Genomic DNA, 19571 nt, shown 5'->3' with positions numbered 1-19571 from the left:
ATTAAGTGAACTCTGTTTTCCTTGCTATGCAGGGCTCAGGGATCATGAAGCAAAGCCCAGACCCAGCCAAAGTTGAACATCAAGCAGGAAATAGACTTCTCCCAGTAATTTGGAGTTCTATAAGGCTATACATTGTAGGTGTAAGAGTGATCTAGAAATTCTTTCCTTGGTGTCCCAGTGGATAACAAAGAAGATAATCTTTCTAGATTATTTCTGCTAATGGGAAAAATAAAATCTCTGCTGAAAATGTATTACCACAAACCAGCCCTCTTATTGGTTTACAGCCTGAATTCATACTAACCCTCAAGCTAAGAATTTAAAAGGATCATGGATTGTGACTACTCCCAGAAGCCTGACAGAAGCAACACAAATCATCATCATCAAATGATTCCAATTGGTAAAGTTCTAATGAAAATTATTAACTGGTAATAAAAATGTGTAAACATCTAGGGAAAACAGGGTATAATATAGAAGAATCTGAAGAATCAGACCTGAGAATAGTTCACTTCTTGGAATTATCAGATGTAAAATATAAAATGTGTTCAGTGAAAGCTTAAAAATGAGGAAAAGTACAGATACTATGTAAAAAAACAAGTTCTAGAAATGAAAATAATTCAGTAATTAAAATTTAAGGGATAGATAAAAGCAAATAGATCCCACCGAAGAAAAATTAATATAATGAAAGATGAATCTGAAGGAATCCAGAATGCAACATGAGGAGACAATAAATGGAAAATAAAAAGAGGTTAATAAAAGGGAAATTTTTAGAGAAAACACAGAATACCTTCAAAGGACTGTGGTTTCAATAATAATAATGGTAGTAGAAGACTATGAAATAATGATAGTGAAAATAAATCTAACAACTATGACTCATGGTAGTTCAAGCTAGAGTTCTATAGCTAGCAAAAATATATTTTAAGAACAAAGGTTAAATAAACACATGCTCAGAGAAATGAAATCTGGACGTTTACCAGCAGACGGCTCTTAAAATAGAAGGAAAGTGGTCACAGAAAATTTGAAATTCAAGAAGGAATGATAAAAAGATTGGTGAGTAGTTATAACTTAAAAATGTCATGACCCCTGTGTCCCACCCTTCCTATTCACACAATCTTGCCCCAAGCAATTTTTTTGTTGTTCTCCCCTCTCCCCCCCCATGAAGAAAGTCCTCAGGGAAACTTTGCCAATATGGAAAGGCAGAAGTAGTATAGGACATCAAATTCAAGTAGTTCAAAAACTGTCTTGAGCAGTGGAAAAAAAGTCTCAAATGGAGAGTACTTTGAAGGTTATTGAAGTTTAAACATGTAAGAATAAATACACAATTTTTAATAAATAAATTCCATTGTGTTTTATTCTTTTTGGTCCTCCCTCTTACTACAGGTAAACATAATCTAGCACAGCCTTTTCCTGCTTGAGTTTCTTTTCATTTTAAACTATAAAAAGGATAAACATGTTAAAGAAATACTAGAAAATAGAAGAACAAAAAAAAATTACCAAGTTACTAATATAAACCACTGTTCACTTTTTATTTTCTATTTACCAGTTTTTAATAAAGCTTTTTTGTTTACCTCACAGTCTTAACGACAGTCATTTTTAATGACTACTAAATATTACATTGAATAGATGTGCTTTAGTTTACCTTTTCTTCTGTAATAAGATATATATGTTGTTTATAATTGTCTATTACCTTTCATTAATCTTGGATGGACATCTGTGTGTGTGTGCTGTGTAAAACAGAGGGAGCCCTGGCTGGGTGGCTCAGTTGGTTGGAGCATCATCCCATACACCAGAAAGGTTGTGGGTTGGATCCTAGGTTGGGATGTGTTCAGTAGGCAACCCATTGATGTTTCCCTCACATGATGTTTCTCTCATTCTCCCCCACCTGCGCCCCACCTCTAAAATCAATGAGCAGGTGAGAATTTTTGTAAATTAAATAAATAAATAAAAAGAGAAGAGAGAATCTTTTCCCTACGGAGGATTATTTCACTGAAGTGATTCATAAGTGGAATTATTGGGTCAAGAAATATGACATTTTTAATGATTCTGGGTGCACATTGCCAGGTAGCTATCCAAAATGATCTGAGGTCGTCACCCCGAATTATTATTGTATATATTTTTAAATTATTGCTTATTTGTGCAAAAATAGATAGTTACTTTTATTACTAGTATTTGTGTTTAGTGCAAGACTAGGTACTGTGCTACATTATCATTTAATATAACATTTTTGTTTTGCGTTTCTTTAATCACTAGTGAAGTTGAATATTTTCTAGTATATTTGTTCTCTATTTTTACAATTACTTGTGAGAAAGATCATTTGCCTATTTGTTTTGATGGATTTAGTGTTCTAATGTTCTAAGTGGATGGTATTCTAAAGTATTCCAAAATGATAGTTTACAAACACTCTTCTTCTCTCCTTGAAAATGAAAGTTCAGACTTTACTAAGAGCATGTTAGCCTTTCAGTGTCAGTACTTGATTTTTTTAACTTTGCTTGGCTGTGTACTTTGTGTAATCTTTAACGAATTTGATGATATAATACTGGTTTTTATCTTAATAAGACTTTATTCTAAACTTGTAATTCAGAGGAGTAACATAGTTGTAACTATCTAAATTAGTTTCTGTCACCTTATTTTCTCATGTCTGTCAACAATATCTATTTGTTTTAAGTGGTATTGCTAAAATATAAATTCTTTAAGAGATTGAGTGTACTTGAATGGACAAAGGACTTGACTGTTGAACTCAGCCTGGTTTATAATTTTGGCTCTCCTTTTTTTAGCTTTAGAATCTTAGACAGATGGCTTAGTTCACTTCCATTTCCTTATTTTTAAACAGTGAATTTCAATTTTCTTGTTGTTACCAGTGACAGTATTTACTAGTATTAAGGATGTGTTTTGAAAATAAATAACTAGTAAAGGTGGGTAGCACAGTACCTGGTACAGAGTAGACATGCATGTTGATTATTAGTTAATTTCAGTTTGAAATAATTATGATTTGATTGATTACTCACACCCAACATTTTGTTAAGATTCATTAGGAATACAAAAGTAGAAGATTCATGCCCTTTATGGAATTCACAGTCAGAAAGAAAGAAGAATGGTACATAGAGCTAAGTAGTATGGAGGAGTAAGTAGAGACAATGCATTTCAAAGCCCATAGCATAGTGTCTGTAATATAGTAAAATCACAGTAAATGTTAGCCAGTGCTATTTGGTACTCCCTAATTTCTATATGTAATTGAAAATAAAGCCTTGGCTGGTGTGGCTCAGTGGATTGAGCAGTAGCCTATGGACTGAAATTTGTTGGTCTGATTCCTGGCCAGGGCACATGCCTGGGATGCGGGCCAGGTCCCCAGTTGGGGGCATGTGAGAGGCAACCACACATTAATGTTTCCCTCTCTTTCTTACTCCTTTCCCCTGTCTCTAAAATAAATAAATAAATAAAATCTCTAAAAAAAGGAAGTAAATGAAGAGATAGGTGAAAAGACAAAAGTGCGCCATTAGAAATTAGTTCTTTCCTTCTTTGGACACTAAATACTAAGTTTTTTTAAAAAAAGGGAACAAGACTTTCTTCAACCAATTAATTCTCAACCTTTACATTTTTAAAGTTTTCTATGAGTAGAGAAACTTGAGTGGTAAATGAACAGTTTGGTCAGTTACATAGAACAGGATGTCATCTCTGAAATATGTGTGCACATGTGAGCATATGTGCATATGTTTATGTATGTGTGGTTTCATTATTGATTGAAATAGACAACAAATTTGTTATAGTTTGATCTTTTCCTTTTTATAGTGTCTTAGTGTAAGAAATTAAAGATAATAGGTGTATGTGAGAGAGAGAAGAGCTGGATGGAGAGAACAATGATAAAATTTAAAATGGATAGGATTGGAATTCATACTCATAGGTGATGTATATGTACTGTTACCAGGATAATGAAATGGTTAGAGTTTTGATTCTAAGTCACTCTGCCTGATTTTAAATTCTAGCATTTTCAGTTACTAGCCAGGCAGCCTCAGACAGGATGTTTAACATCTGTGAATCATTTTTTTCATCTAGAATAATTGGGCTAATAATAGTTCCTATTTTATAGGGTTTAATTGATGATTGAAATTGTGTTTCACACAATGGCTGGCCCCAAATTATTATCAATAACTCATGCTATTGATAATTGAGTGCCCTGAGATTATGTCTGCTATTAGCTACCAGAATCCAAACGTCTCTGTTCTACATCTAAAATTTACTGATTTTCATAAATCTTGGGCTAACCTGCCAGCTATATTCTAAGCAAAGTAAAACTTTGGAGGTACTGTATTTTGCCCTGTATAATGCACTCCTGTGTATAATGTGCACCCACGTTTTTGGCCCAAACTTTCAGGAAAAAAGGCTTCTGTTTTCACTTTTTTATTCATTTATATTTAGATACTTGTTTTTTTGCATTATAAAGGAATTTTAGCATTTATTTTTGAACACATTATAGTTCAAGAAATTTTATGTAACAAATAATTACAAAACACAAGAGCAGATACAAGGAATTTCAGGCACTACCCATGTATAATGCCCATCCCTATTTTCCCTCAAAAATTTGAGCAAAATGTGCACATTATACATGGCAAAATATGGTACTTTGCATATTTCAGTTATGGGATTATAAGTAGATTAACTAGAATAATGGAAAACATAGAAGGTTTTTCACTGAATTCAGAAATGAGGCACATTTATGAATCATTAAATGAATGAAATAATATATTCTGTCCCTTTCAACATTGGTCAGTTGTTTTCCCATGTTAAGTGTTTTGAATTGAAGTGTGTTTAGAAAGCAAAAGAAAAGTCATTTGAGAAAATATAAATAAAAACAGATGGTATAGAAGTAGTTTTTTTCTTTTTGAAAATATAGTAACACTTCAGCCCTGGCTGGTGTGCTCAGTGAATTGAGTGCCAGCAATACAGTGACACTTCAAACTTTATTAAGAGAATGTCAGCCTTTCAGTATCAGTATGTGATGAGATTATACACAATGAAGATGGAAAATACTGGAATTTACTAAAGAAATAACTTGCAGTAAATATAATTTTACTGATAAATATAGTGATTAAGAAATGTTATAATAATATTAAAATGGTTTTTCTTTATAGTAAATATTTTAGATTTGAGGAAAGGGTTTATTTAGGATTATTGTTTAAGCAATATTTTAAATTTGTTTTCTGTGTTGAGCAGTATATATGACTATTATAGTAAAAACGTAGATCCTTAGAAATAGTCTGTTCCTTTTTAATAATAACCATTCCTTATTAAGTAGTAACTGTGGGCTGGGGACTTTAATAAATACTCAAAATACATTATTAATTTTGTTTATATCACCCAGACATATGGTACTATAATGCTGCATTTTATTTACAGCCATTTCAAATAATATGATAAGTTCTCTTACTCATATTGTAACCTTTAGTGTCTTCATTATACAAATACAGTGTTTAAATATGTGGGATAATTGCAAAATTTCTCCAATTAGAGATATTTAAATATGTATTTTATTTTTCCATGAGCCTAAGAATCTTAAGTATTACATTGATTGATAATTGTTTCTTTTGTTGCAGAACTATAAGAGTAAATGGGTCCGGTAATTGGAATGACTCCAGAAAAGAGAGCTGAAACTCCAGGAGTTGAAAAGGTTGCAGGATTAAGTCAGATTTACAAAATGGGAAGCTTGCCTGAAGCTGTTGATGCTGCCAGGCCAAAGGCCACTGTAGTTGACAATGAATCAGCAGATGATGAACTCACAAACTTGAACTGGCTTCATGAAAGTACTAATCTTCTAACAAACTTCAGCTTTGGAAGTGAGGGTCTTCCAATTGTTAGTCCCTTGTATGACATAGAGGGAGATGATGTGCCATCATTAGGACCATCTTGCTACCAGAACCCGGAAAAAAAATCAGCAACTTCGAAGCCCCCATACTCTTTTAGTCTTCTCATATATATGGCTATAGAACACTCTCCAAATAAATGTTTGCCTGTCAAAGAAATTTATAGCTGGATTCTGGACCGCTTTCCATATTTTGCTACTGCACCAACAGGCTGGAAGAATTCTGTTCGACATAATCTGTCCCTGAATAAATGTTTTCAGAAAGTGGAAAGAAGCCATGGCAAGGTCAGTGTTATGAACATTACTATATTTGGGGAAGTGGGGAAAGTTAACATGGAGACCCTAAAATATGGGGAAATCGAAGGAAGACAAAAATAGCCAAGTCAGATTGCTTCAGCTTGATGTTAATTATATCCATCATTTGTTTTCACTCTACTATAGGTACATAAATTAGTTTTTTTTAATGTTCCGATTTTCTATTATTAGTTTCTAGAGTGTTTCTATCAGTGTACCAGTATATTCTTACTTATTCAGTCTGACAACCTTTGCCTTATAATTGAAATGTAGACCATTTACATTAATGCAATTGATATGGTTGGATTTAAATCTGTTACTATGCTGTTTTTATCCATTTGCTCAGTTTGGTTTTTTTCCTTTTTCCCACTCTTCCTGCCTTCTTTTGGATTGAGTGTCTTTTTATGATTCAGTTTTATCACTACTTTGGCTTATTAGCTATTGCTTTATTTTTTTACTTGCTATCGTAAAATTTTCAATGTATCTCTTTATCACAGTCTACCTTTAAATAATGTTATACCATTTCATTTATTATCTGGACTTTTACAGAAAAAGTTGACTAATCCTGATGTCCTATCTGGGTCAATTTTTTTCCCTGGAGAAGTTTATTTAACATTTCTTATAATTCACTTCCACTAGCAATGAAATACTCTTTTAACCATTTTGTGGAAGAAGGGTATAAAATTCTAGGTTGGCAATTTTTAAGTATAGTATTTCCCCCCCTTATCTGCTGGGGTATGTTTCAAGACCTCCAGTGGATGCAGATAGTACAGAACCATATCTATATCTATATCTAATCTATATCTATACTGTGTTTTTTCCTATACATACATATTTATGATAAAGTTTAATTTGTAAATTAGGCACAGTTATAGGTTAAAAATAACTGATAATAAATTAGAACAACTGTAACAATATATTGTTTTATTTATTCATTCATTTTTAGAAAGAGGGGAAGGGAAGGAGAAAGAGAGGATGAGAAACATCAGTGTGTGGTTGCCTCTCACATACCCCCAACTGGATACCTGGCCCACATCCCAGGCATGTGCCCTGACTGGGAATTGAACCAGTGACCCTTTGGTTCGCGGGCCAGCACTCAATCCACTAAGCCACACCAGTCAGGGTAATTGTAACAATGTATTGCAATAAAAGTTGATTATGGCCTCTGTTTTTCTCTCTCAAGACATCTCATTGTCCTGTAATCCACCCTTATTCTTGTGATGATATGAGATGATAAAATGCTTATGGGATGAGATGAAGTGAGAGGAATGATGTAGGCATTGCGACTTTGTGTTAGGCTGCCGTTGACCTTCTGACCGTACATCAGAAAAGGATCATCTGCTTTAGGTGATCCTGGATCATCGAACCACAACAATACTGGTGTTTGGATAGCACCAGCAGACAATGTCAGTGGTTGGGGAAATTTAATATTTTCAGACTGCGGTTGACTATAAGTAACTGAAACTGTGGAAAGCAAACCCACAGATAAGGGGGAACTACTGCACTTTAAAGATGCTGCTCTCTTGTCTTTGGCTTGCATAATTTCTAATGAGAAGTCTCTTGCCATTCTTATCTTTGTTCCTCTGTCATGTTTCTTTTTTAACTGTCTTCAAGATTTTTTTCTTTATCACTACTTTTCAGTAGTTTGACTATGATGTGTCTGATGGTGTTATTTTTAATTTTTATCCTGCATTGGTTTTTCAAAAACCCAATTTCAAAAAAAATTTAGCTCATTATCTCTTCAAATATTTCTTTTGGCTAACTTTCTACTTCTAGGACTCCAAGTAAAAATGTTAGACCATTTGCTGTTGTCTCACCTCTTGGTTGCTCTGACCCTTTTCCTATTTTTCTCCCTTTGTTTCAGTTTGGGTCATTTCTATTAATCTTTACATAGGTTCTCTGTTTCCTCTGTTGTGTTTATTCTGATGATACGCCTGATAAAGGATTCTTCATGTTTATTTCTAGCATTTGCATTTGCCTTTTAAAAAATACTCTCCATCTCTGCTAAAATTTCCCACTAGATCCATAAACAATCTTAGTTGTGGTATCTATCTGATCATTTCAATATTTGGTCCATCTCTGGGTCTAGTTTAACTATTTTATCTCCTGTTTTTGTGTGTGTTTCATAATTTTAGATTGAATGTCAGTATAAAACAATGGTAGAGATTGAAGTAAATAATATTTCCACCCAGAAGTAGGCATGCCTCTACTTCTGTCATGATGATAGTACAAACAGGTATTAGTCAATGTAGTTACTAATTGAACTAGGATTGGGTTTTGTGGTTGTCATAGTTACCTTCAGCACACCACAGGCTTCACATTCCTACAGAGATAGACTGCCAATACTTTGGGCTTAGTGTGAAAACTGGTGTATCAGCCCTGGCTGTTGTACTCAGGGGATAGAATGCAGGCCTGTAAACCAAAAGGTCACCAGTTCAATTCCCAGTCACGACACATGCCTGGATTGTGGGACAGGCCCCCATTAGGAGTTGTGCAAGAGGCAACTAATTAATGTATCTCTCACACATCATTGTGTCTCTTCCTTTCTTTCTCCCTTCCCCTCTCTCTATAAATAAATAAATAAAATCTTAAAAAAAAGAACTGGTGTATCAGATGATTTTTTTTTCAGTGTTTCTGCTTTACCTTCATCTTTCAGCTTGTGCCACATTTGGAGGCAGGGGAGGAGTTTGGACATTTCCTTTCATGTTCTTGCCCTTCCCATAACAATAGATTGTCATTGCTTATTATCTGGTGCAAAAGTTTTGTGTAGGGTGGGTTTCTTTCTTTTGTTCCAGTTTTAGTCTTAAGCAGGTCCTATATGCTTGTACCCCCAGAAAAGGCTCTTTTCATGCCTTGTCCAGGAGCAGACAGTCTGTCCCATCTGCTAGGCATGGAGTCTAAAGCTGCATTCATCAACAGCCAATTGTCTACATGGGGCTAACGGCTGGCATATTAGACAGCATAGATACAGGATATTTCTGTCCTTGTAGAAAGTCCTACTGGAGAACACTGATCCAGAGCTCAGGCCTATTTCCTGCTTATTCCCATTGTGGCAGGTAAACTGGCTAATATGAGTGGGATGTCTTAAGTATAGGTGAATGACCATTTCCTTTCTCAGTGTAGCAGATTTGTGCTTTGTGTCATTGGAGAATCTCAGCATGAGCTGATTTTGTGCCCTTCTCCTAATGACACATGGCACACTGCCTAGTGTCAGTAAAGTATCAGGATAGCTCAGTTTGGTACTTCTCTCCCAGCAGCCATCATTTGCATGGGACTGAGGTGTGTAGGGTATTTTATCTCTCAGTAGCAGACAGCTTTTGCTTCATATTGGAGCTTTGTCCGGAGCGTAGGAAGGTTGTGTGCCTGTCCCACAGTGACACCTGATGCTCACCTTATGCTCATTCAGGGCCTGTAGTGTGGATGAGTTCTGCCTTGGTAGATTCTGTGCATCTGTCTTCATCTCTTTTAGATGAAGGGTATCTAAAGAGACACAAGGATGTCTCTTAGATCTCCTTCCCTGCCTACTATCTTCCTCTAGAGCACAGGATGGAGGCCCATGGAAAAATGCTGGCTAGTGGATGCAGACTCTTTCTGGAGAGGCACTCTTGGAGTGCCAGGGATGCTAACTTATCTTGCTAGCCCACACTTGGCTTTTAAGAATTTGTTAAATTATGAGTCTTTTTTCCTTCTTTTATGACTGTCACTTCTTCCATGCTCTGCCAAAGGTAAAACAGTCTACATGTTCCATCTCTACTCACAGGGCCCTGTCACAGTTTAGAGTTTAGTTATTTCAATTGTCTTGCAGCTTTAGCTCTCATACAGGCCCATAAAAAATGATGATTTTGTAGATTATTTTGTGTTTTTTTCCCTGTTAGTATAGGAGTGATGTTCTCTTATAGTTTACTATACCCAAAGTGGTAGAAGGAGTTTATCCTTATGTGAAATAAGAGTTAAAAGAGTAAGTAATCATATTTTTAGGTAACTGAAGTATTTTCCAGGATAGTGCTGCTCAAACTTAAATGTACCAACTGATCACCTAAGGACCTTGTTAAAATGCAGATTGTGATTCAGCAAATCTAGGAGAGGGGTGAGGCTCTTATTTCTAAGAGGCTCTCAGGTAATCCTGATGCTGCTAGTCCATGGACACACTGTGAGTATCAAGACATTAGCACATATCATCATCTTATGCTTAGAGGAGGTTGTATTAGTTATTTATTGCCATGTAACAAATTGCTATGTATCACATAGCCAAGAAGAGTCATTGAGACAAGTAACAACGAAAAAATTTAGGATCAAAACATATAAGCAGTGGTGTGCTGGTTAATGTTTAATAATTGAGTGAAGGCGAGGACGTAGCTTTTGCAGATTTCCATGGTACACATACTTCCATCATGGCCCGTTTCAAGCTAACAACATTAAATGTGAAGTTGATGTTTATGGTCAGCAACACACCACTGTATATAAGGAACTCATAATTCAATAAAGAAAAGAAAACTTGATAGAAAAATGGACAAGAATATGAACATAAGAAGAAATAGTTCACAGAAGAAGAAATACAGATGGCTCATAAACATATGCAAAGATGTTCATCCCCATAGATAATCAAGGACATACAAATTAAAAAACAAAAGGCCACTTTTTACCTATTAGAGTATAAAAATTTTAAATGTTTGATAGCATCAACTTAGAGGAGGACCTGGGGAAATAAAAAAATCAATAGTTTCACACTATTGATTACAAAAGAGTGTAAATTATGGTCAGTAAATATGACCAAACTTGAAGGCAACTTGGCAGAAATTAGTATAATTAGAAATGTGCATATCCTGCATATCCTTAGTTCTAAGGAATCAGATTCTGATTTCTCCCCTACAGTAACATTTATACTTGCGTAGAAGGTAATGTATATAAGAATATTCACTGTGGTATTATTTGTAATAAAAGTTGTAAAATAATATGTTCAATGTGGTATGATCAAAAGGAAGTTGTTTTTGTCTATAATTTTGAAATGTGTGCATTATTTATGCCATTAACTGAAGTGTTTTTGAATGCTTCAAGAAAGAAAGAAATTAAGGAAGTAAGAGCTAGCAAATGGGAGACCATTACGTCCAGAGTACAGGGACAGTGTGATAAAGAGAAAGAAATTGTGTTCAGAGATAGTAAAGAATATGACAATAAATACAGAAATTGTTATATATTGGACAAAAAGTATCAAGCTATTATCACAAGTCAGAGGGTGTGAGGGGAGGAATTCACAGGTGATGGTCTTCACAAAAATCAGTAGACCACTTTGCTTAAATGTCTGAAATTTGGACACAGAAAGTGATAGGTTGAAGTAGGATTGGGAAACTTTATGGATATTTTAGTTTATGAAATAACTCTTGAATCGATGCCTCAAGATGACAGTATTTCTCTTCTAATCTGCAGAAGGCAAGTAGGGTATACTTACTTCCATTAAATGTTGGCAACCTTGAGGGTACTTTTCTGATGACTAGTAGTTATGTAGAGATGATAATCTCAAAAGAAGGCAAGATGGCAAAGTCCAGGTCAAACTACAAAGCAGTGATGATGTCCAATCAGTTTGTATACCTGCTATTTAGATTTCCCCCTGTCATTGATACCATAGTTACTACTCTCAAAAGGCAGGTCTAAAAATCTTGGCTTGATATTTTTCTGCTTCAAGATTTTAAAATTACAAAAGTTAGATATGGTGGATTTTGGTTTTGGTTTTAAAATTTTAAACATTAACATCCAAGCCTTATATCTATTTTTCTAACTTTTTATAAAGCCAAAGTAGGATTTTAGAAGTTTCATCGTTTAATCTAAAAATACGTTGGTAAAACTTAACTTCCTTTGGAAAAAAATTTAGCTGGGAAATATAAAATTTGACATTTTACCTGGTTTAGTACAATTTTACTCTGTATATTTGCATGATGATGACTTGTTTCAATAGCTGAATTTCAGGCAGAAAAAGTCATGCTCATTGCTGTAAAAGTTCATGCTATAAGCAAGAGTCATGAATGTGGTTTTTAATTAGTTAATTCTTTTTAACTCAGTGGTTCTAAAAACCACTGAAAAAGGTGGTCAAGAGGGGAACTCTACTAAAATGTATAGGGCAAGTACATAAAAGCATTTCAAGAATAGTGAACATTGCCTCTTCTCCCAGTCTATTATTTACAACTTCCATTAAGGTAAGTATTTTAAAAATTCAGCTCATTTCTTCAAAACCTTCATTGGTTCTCTACCAAATAAATCCAGAAGCCTTAGAGTTCCAAAATGCATAACAGTAAATGAGATAATGCACATTTCCTGTTTTTACCGCACCAAAAAAGTCACTTTGTTTTATGCAAATTTAGTTTAAAACAGTTCTTCTAAAGCTCTTTATTATCATGTTCTATCATAAGCACATTAATGAAGAGGCAAAGTTTTAACCTGAGAGTTAAAAATAAGTTCCTTTTTGCTGTGGACTCAAAAAACATAGCTTAGCAAATGCATAGTTTTATCTCTTGTTACTGATAGTTGTGAACAGACTTAGTGAAAGGAAGTGCTGCCATGGTAACATAAACCAGACTGTTATTTGGAGACCTTATTCAGGATACTTAACCGACCCGAACTGCAAGTTTTCAGTACCAGATTTTCTAATTTGCTATTTCAAGGAAACAGCAATTCTACCACTACCAAAACAATTTACAATTCTCTTATGATAGAATTTGAAAAGTAGACTTGAACTAAACAGTTTCTAGGAGTATAATCTCAGTAATACCAAGATAGAACATGGCTAGAATTATTATAATGATTATCTTAGTCAGTATGTGAAAAATAATATATGCATGTCTTTTCTCTGTGAAACAGGAATGGTTTGGGAGCAAAGGATGTTGTAGATGCTAACATTTTATAATTTTGTTTCCCTATCAAAACAATTATTTGGGCCAAGTGACTGAATATATAATTTAAGAAGTTTCATCATTTAATCTAAAAATACACTTGTAAAACTTCCTTTGGGAAAAAAATGTCAAATACTTGTTCGGCACAGTTATGTGATATCTTGCCACAGAAGGCTAGAAAAGTTTTACCTGATATATATGATATATTACTCCCTATATCATAGTGTGATATGCCACCCATGTTTTTCTTTCCCTATATATTTTAAGTTGTGAGAATGTTAAATACTGCTTTGTACTCAATTACCATACTTTTCCTCAGATGAGCTTTTTTCCCTTCTAACTTTAGTTTATTCCTTGTTCTTTACTACCTAACTTTTGTCTGTTATGCAGAATTAATTGATTTTGTTCTTACTGTTAATTTTTTTAAATTCTCTCATTTCTTAGAAGATGTAGGAATATATAGTTTATAATATAAACTCTAGTATACATATGCTAATTTCAGGATAAGCCCTTAATATTCACTTATTTTGTATCTCTGTCACTTAAATGTAAATTACTGTTTTGAATCTCATCACAACTCAAATGGCCTGTTTTTTTTGTTTTATAGGTAAATTATGCATGAGGACTGATTATTAGAGATATATGCTCAATATGACATAGCCAATCAATAAGCATTGTTTAGGACCTCAGTTTTTAAACCGGCAGAAGTGTTCTTTCATTGTGTCATTCTGCCTTAATAATTAACACATGATATTGTAAGGTGAACGAGCCTCAGTAATAGACCAATATTACCTTCAGGAAGATTTTGGGAAATGCAAGCACTCTGGAATTCATCACATCAACAACAGTCATAATAGTTTATATAATACAGGATTTTATACAAACAACAAAGAGCAGGGGAACAGAAAACATAAATGTTATTGTTGTCTAAGTAATTGCTAATGTGCTTTTAGAGTATATTTCAAATTAAAGAAATGGTTTTTGAGATAGAAAAGGTATATTATTAAAAAATTAAATAGTTTGAATTTCACTAATCTCATGTGTTAGTTCTGAGGTTCTGAGGAAATTTTGTACATCACATGGTTGGAGAGGGGACAGGTTATACTTACATCGGTAATCGATTTTTGACATTTGTAGAGAAAGGTCTAGTAGCCAGCTTTTATTGAGTGCTTAGGTATTTGGCAATATACTAAGCAATTTACATGAATTGACTTATAAAACAGTAATTCTTGAAGTAGGTACAATTTATATAGAGATATACTTTGAGCACATTAATACACAGAGAATGTAGATATTTTTTCTGAAGGTTACACAGCTGTTAAGTGGTAGAGCCATTTTCTAAAGTAAAGCAGTCTGGCTCCAAGGCTTCCACTTTTAACCACTATACAGATAGTGTTTAGCTCCAGCACAGTGGGATGAGATTGCCTTTGAACTCCCTCCTTGTGTGGCTGTGGAGTTCTGTGTGTAACCTGTGTATGGATGTGGTGCCTTTGTAGAATATGCTTATAGTTGGGTTTTTCTTCAGGATATGCAGATTGGGATGTTCGGCGAAGGAAATAGGAAAGGTTTATCTTGAAGTTAGAATTAATGGGGCATACAACAGTTCCTAAAGTCCTTCAGTCACTTGACTTGACTAGCTGAACTAGTGTGAATAACATATTGATGATTTTTAAATATTCTCTTGCTCTGGCCAATGTGGCTCAGTTGGTTGGAATGTCGTCCCATAACCAAAGAGTTGTGGGTTCAATTATGGTCAGGGCACATACCTAGGTTGTGGGTTCAGTCCCTGGCCTGGGTACATATGATCCTCCTTTGGGGTGCATACAGGAGGCAACCAATTGATGCTTCTCTTGCATTGGTGTTTCTCTCCCTCTCTCTCTAAAATGCGATGAGAAAAATGTCCTTAGGTAAGGATAAAAAATGTATTTTTAAATACTCTCCCAAATTTATTTATCAATTCCATTCTTTTCCTCATTTTTAGTTTATATATTTATCTATTTTCTTTTTATATGATTTTATATATTTACATTATAAAATATATAGTTTTATTTTTTCTTTTTTTCCCCCATAGATGCAACAAAAGCTTGTGTCAGATATTTCATTTCTTGTTTAAGAAGGAGAGTGTTTGGGGATATAAATTTGCCTTTAAGTAGAGCTATGGCCACATCTGCGTAGTTTTGATACAACAATGTTTCTCATACCCTTTAATTACTAGGTAATCTGTAATTGTGGTTTGGATAGCTTTCTTTTTTTTATTAGTTTTCTCTTTTTTTTAAGATTTTATTTATTTTATTTTTAGAGAGGGGAGGAGGGAGAAAGAGAGAGAAAGAGAGAAACATCAATGTGCGGTTGCTGGGGATCATGGCCTGCAACCCAGGCATGTACCCTGACTGAGAATTGAACCTGCGACACTTGGTTCCCAGCCTGCGCTCAATCCACTGAGCTACACCAGCCAGGGCTGGATAGCTTTCTTAACCAAGAGTGTTTATAAATTTCCCAGTGGTCAGAGAACTTTGTTGTGGGATTAACTGTTGTTTTTTTTTTTCTTTCTGTATCAGGGTCTAAAATTGTGATCTTCCAAAAAAGACTTTATTTATATAGTTTTAGAGAGATAGGAATGGAGGGAGAAATAAAGGGAGAGAAACATCGAAGTGTGACAGATATATCAACTGGTTGCCTCTCACATGCCCCCAACCGGGAACCTGGCCCGTAGCCTAAGCATGTCTCCTGATCAGGAATCCAACCTGTGACTCTTTGGTTCACGGCCTGGTGCTCAATTCACTGAGCCACACCAGCCAGGGCAAAAAAATTGTGATGTTTAACAAGGAATTAATTTTCTTCATGCCTAACCAGCATTTGTAATTGTTTGTTTGGTAACAGGAAATGTTTATTGGTACTCCTTACTCTTCTCCCCAGAGTGTCAAGTTCACAGAAGCAAGGGTACTAGTATGGAGCTCTTAGTATGGAGCAAAGGTCATGTGTGTGACATGGACCGGCATCCACTGTCACATGTGTATATGGGACCCTAGGGAATACTTGCTGGGAGCAACAGGCAGCACAGCACCACTGTTAAATAAATATATGCGATCCTATGCTCCATAAGAGATTTGATTTTGTGTCCTTAGAAAAAGCACTTCCCCAATTGTTAAATTTTTAAGTCTGTTTTTTGGGGGTTTTTTTGTTTTTTTTTTTTCATTTTTTTGTGCCTAGAAAAACCTCTTCTCTCCTGAGATAGCCTCTAAGGCTTGTAGGAACTGAGGGGTATGACAAGAAAATGAAAACACAGGATTAGGGGCAGACAGTCTGCATGGAATATATGCAGTAGTTTCTGGTACTCCAGCGCCTTTAAAATTTTACCAGAGCCTTGGACTTCTGGGAGAGACACAAGGTGCCTGTAGTTACCTGATTTTGTCATTGTTTTTTCCATTAAATATTTGGAAAGCATATTCTATTAGAATTCACTGATCACATCAGTTTTTCTCATAGGTATTCCATAGAACACTAACTCTGTAAATGTTACCTGAGAGAAAGAGGTTCTGTGCCATATAACTTTGGAAACCACGTAAAGCAGGTTTAATTATAGCAGGACTATGTAGATTCCTTAAGCTGATATGTAGTGTGGTGACATGTGCAGCATTTTTAAACCTACTCAAAGGAATTATCTCAAAAGCTTGGCCTTTCCCCTGCATGTTGGATAATATTAGTGAGGTTCTTTAGGTATCTTGTTCATTTACCTTCCTGATAAGTTGTTCCTCCATGGTATAGGAACTGTGGATCAGACAGTTCTTTCTTTTAGGCACCTCCCATTTGTAATTTAGTAGGCATTTTATTTATATTTTCTCCAGTTTCCAGTAATCATACAAATTACATGATTTTAGATTTTCTTGATTATTTTAATGGCATCTGGGCTTGTGTACTCATAGCCATGTTACCCAGAATTCACTCAGATGTTGAAACTTAACCTTCTTGAGGGAAGGAATGATGCTTCTCCCTCTTTTTTATTTTTTACAAGAGTCTTTTCCATACCTCAATCACTGACTTCCTACTCTTTGAGACTTTTACCATTCCATTTATTAAATTATTTTCTGTTAATGCCATTAAAAAAATAAAATTTTTTAAATTTTTTGATGCCTCACTTAATACCATATTCTCTAACAGTTTTGGGGAAATGATGCTGCATAAAAGTATTTTTTTCTTTTTAATTTCTCTATGACAATAATAATGGCATTTGTGACATCTTAACATGTGGAGGGCCACGTTGTGCATTTCTCCATGCTGTGCACGGCATAACTTGGGGTTGTATCATTCTTACCGATTATGATGTGAATGGCATGTTCTGGAGTTGTGCGGCCTCGTGACTCTCTGGGCTAGGCACTGTGCAGGAATCTTTATGCATAGTTTAACCCACGTAACAATTCTTTGTGGTGTAGGTACTGTTATTATCCTACATTACAAGCGAGGGAAGAATGGCCCAGAGAGACAGAAGTTAGTCAGCCACATAGCAGGTAAATGGCAGAGCAGGAGCTAAGAACCCAGGCAGTCTGCCTTCAGGGATTTTAATCATACAGTGTATTCCTAGCAAGCTTACTTCAACCTTTGCATTGTACTAAAAAGGTACTATAGGAGGTTTTTTCCCCTCACATTTATAAAAGCATTCAGATACTAATTGTGTGTGTCTTAAAGTTCCAGGTTATTAATTCTTGTGTATTTCATTCCAGGTTAATGGAAAAGGTTCCTTATGGTGTGTTGATCCAGAGTATAAACCCAACCTTATGCAAGCACTGAAGAAGCAACCTTTTCCCTCAGCATTAACATCTCCACAAAGGTATATAGATAGGGTCTTCCATGTAACTGTCAGTGGTGATTTATGAGATTTCCTTGTGTGAGATGGAGAAACTCAACAAAGTTGTAGGGGTTTGGGATTTTTTTTTATTGTATAAAGAATTATATATGGATAAGACATTAGGCAGTTTTATTTAGAGTCTAACTTGTGTTATTAGGAAACAGGATACTGGATAGGTAAGAATATAAATTCTGGGAAATGTAGTTAATACTGAATATGTTATAACTAATCTCTAAAGAAACATGATTTTTGTTTGTCTTTGCTGGTAAATATAATTGTAATGTATTTTCTTGCCTTTTGTTTTCAAACTCAGTGACTCCTATTGGTCTTATAACTTTCCATTTTAAGTCACATCTGAAAACGTACGACCTCCTTAAATCTGATAATGTTTTCTTATAAAGAAGCCTTCAGAATCTTTTTGAATTCTATTATGTACCATATTTTTTTGGACCATAGGACACACCTAGGTTTTAGAGGAGGAAAATAGGAGAAAAAAAGTTTTTGAGGCAAAAAATGTGGTAAAATACTTAATAACATAAATAACATGATATTTCACCAACGTAAATGTAAACAGAAAGAACTTAACAGCAGCATTAACAACCATTATTCATCTCAAATGGGGGAGTATGTCTTATAATCCAAAAATACAGTGTATTCATTTGAGTTTAAAATGTCAGATTTTGTCAAGATACTTTTAAGTGTTGTGTATAATGGTTAATTTGATTTTTGGGAAAAAATTTTAAACTTTTTAAATAAAATAAATGGAAATTTTCAAACATACACAAAAGTAGGGAGAAAGTTATAAGGAAATCCCAGCTGCAACAATTACCACCATTTCATATATTGGGTAGTTTCTTAAAGTAGTATTAGGTAACTTTTAGAGGTAGCTGAAATACAGTAAAAAAATTAGTATGTCTAAATCACTGTAGCTTGTTTAACATATTATAGATAAAAGGATCATCATAATAAGAACTGAGTGGTTTATTCTTATGAAATCTGAAAAAAATTATTAGTTAATGTTGATGTTTATGTTCCAGTTAAAAAACAATAATAATTTAGAAACTAATGGTAAGTCCTGTGATGGTCACTTATGTATTCTATTTAGCTATGCTATTTTTTTAAATTAAAGATTAAATGGGAGATTTGGCACTATTTTTTGTATATCATCAAAACCACACTTTATTGTGCCTTTCATTTGTTGCATTTTCATGTTTATATTTAACTGTATCATATGTTTAAAGGTAGATAAAGATGATTTTATGATTTAAAATTAAGTAGATTAAACAATGACAGCATAAAGGTTATAATCTTTGACCTTAAGACATTATCTTAATATTTTTAGAAACATTTTATCTTTTTCATTGTTTGGCAAAATAACAATTTCATTTGACATGCCTTTGTGTAGCCCCTTTCATATCATAATTGGTAATTCTGAGGAAGAGAATAAGAGACAGTGTATATAAAACTGTGAATAGAAAATAGATTTTTAATTTAGTTGGAAAACCAGAGTTTTTTAATGATATCACAAGCTCAAAAAACAGAAGTAGTTTGTCTCCAGAATGTTTTAATTTTTGGAACTAAAAAGAAATTGCTGGTCTCTTCATGAATATAGAAAGCTTAGTGTGGTAATGATATTTACTAATAAAATCAGGGACTTACCTATTTTGCATCATTACTATACAGTACTCCTTAAACATTTGTT

At 34.3% G+C, this 19571-nt stretch overlaps 1 protein-coding gene across 5 annotated transcripts in view; it reads left to right on the top strand.

Annotated features, from left to right (window-relative positions):
* The window catches only part of FOXN2 (forkhead box N2), a 54076-nt gene that overhangs the window by 22286 nt on the left and 12219 nt on the right, over positions 1 to 19571 (top strand). For 3 of the 5 annotated variants that reach the window (XM_045827627.1, XM_045827628.1, XM_045827630.1), the window contains 2 exons: positions 5586 to 6136; positions 17745 to 17851. In XM_045827627.1, coding sequence (XP_045683583.1) covers positions 5600 to 6136; positions 17745 to 17851 — 644 coding nt within the window. In that variant the 5' untranslated portion in view covers positions 5586 to 5599. Of the gene's footprint in view, positions 1 to 284; positions 398 to 5585; positions 6137 to 17744; positions 17852 to 19571 lie in introns of all 5 variants that reach the window. The other 2 variants (XM_045827631.1, XM_045827629.1) reach the window with 1 other exon arrangement.

The sequence above is a fragment of the Phyllostomus hastatus genome, unplaced genomic scaffold (assembly GCF_019186645.2).
Source record: "Phyllostomus hastatus isolate PE091 unplaced genomic scaffold, TTU_PhHast_1.1 phas_scaffold_78, whole genome shotgun sequence".
Lineage (NCBI taxonomy): Eukaryota > Metazoa > Chordata > Mammalia > Chiroptera > Phyllostomidae > Phyllostomus > Phyllostomus hastatus.
Note: the sequence above shows the minus strand (reverse complement) of the source record. Positions and strands in the feature narration are given on the sequence as shown.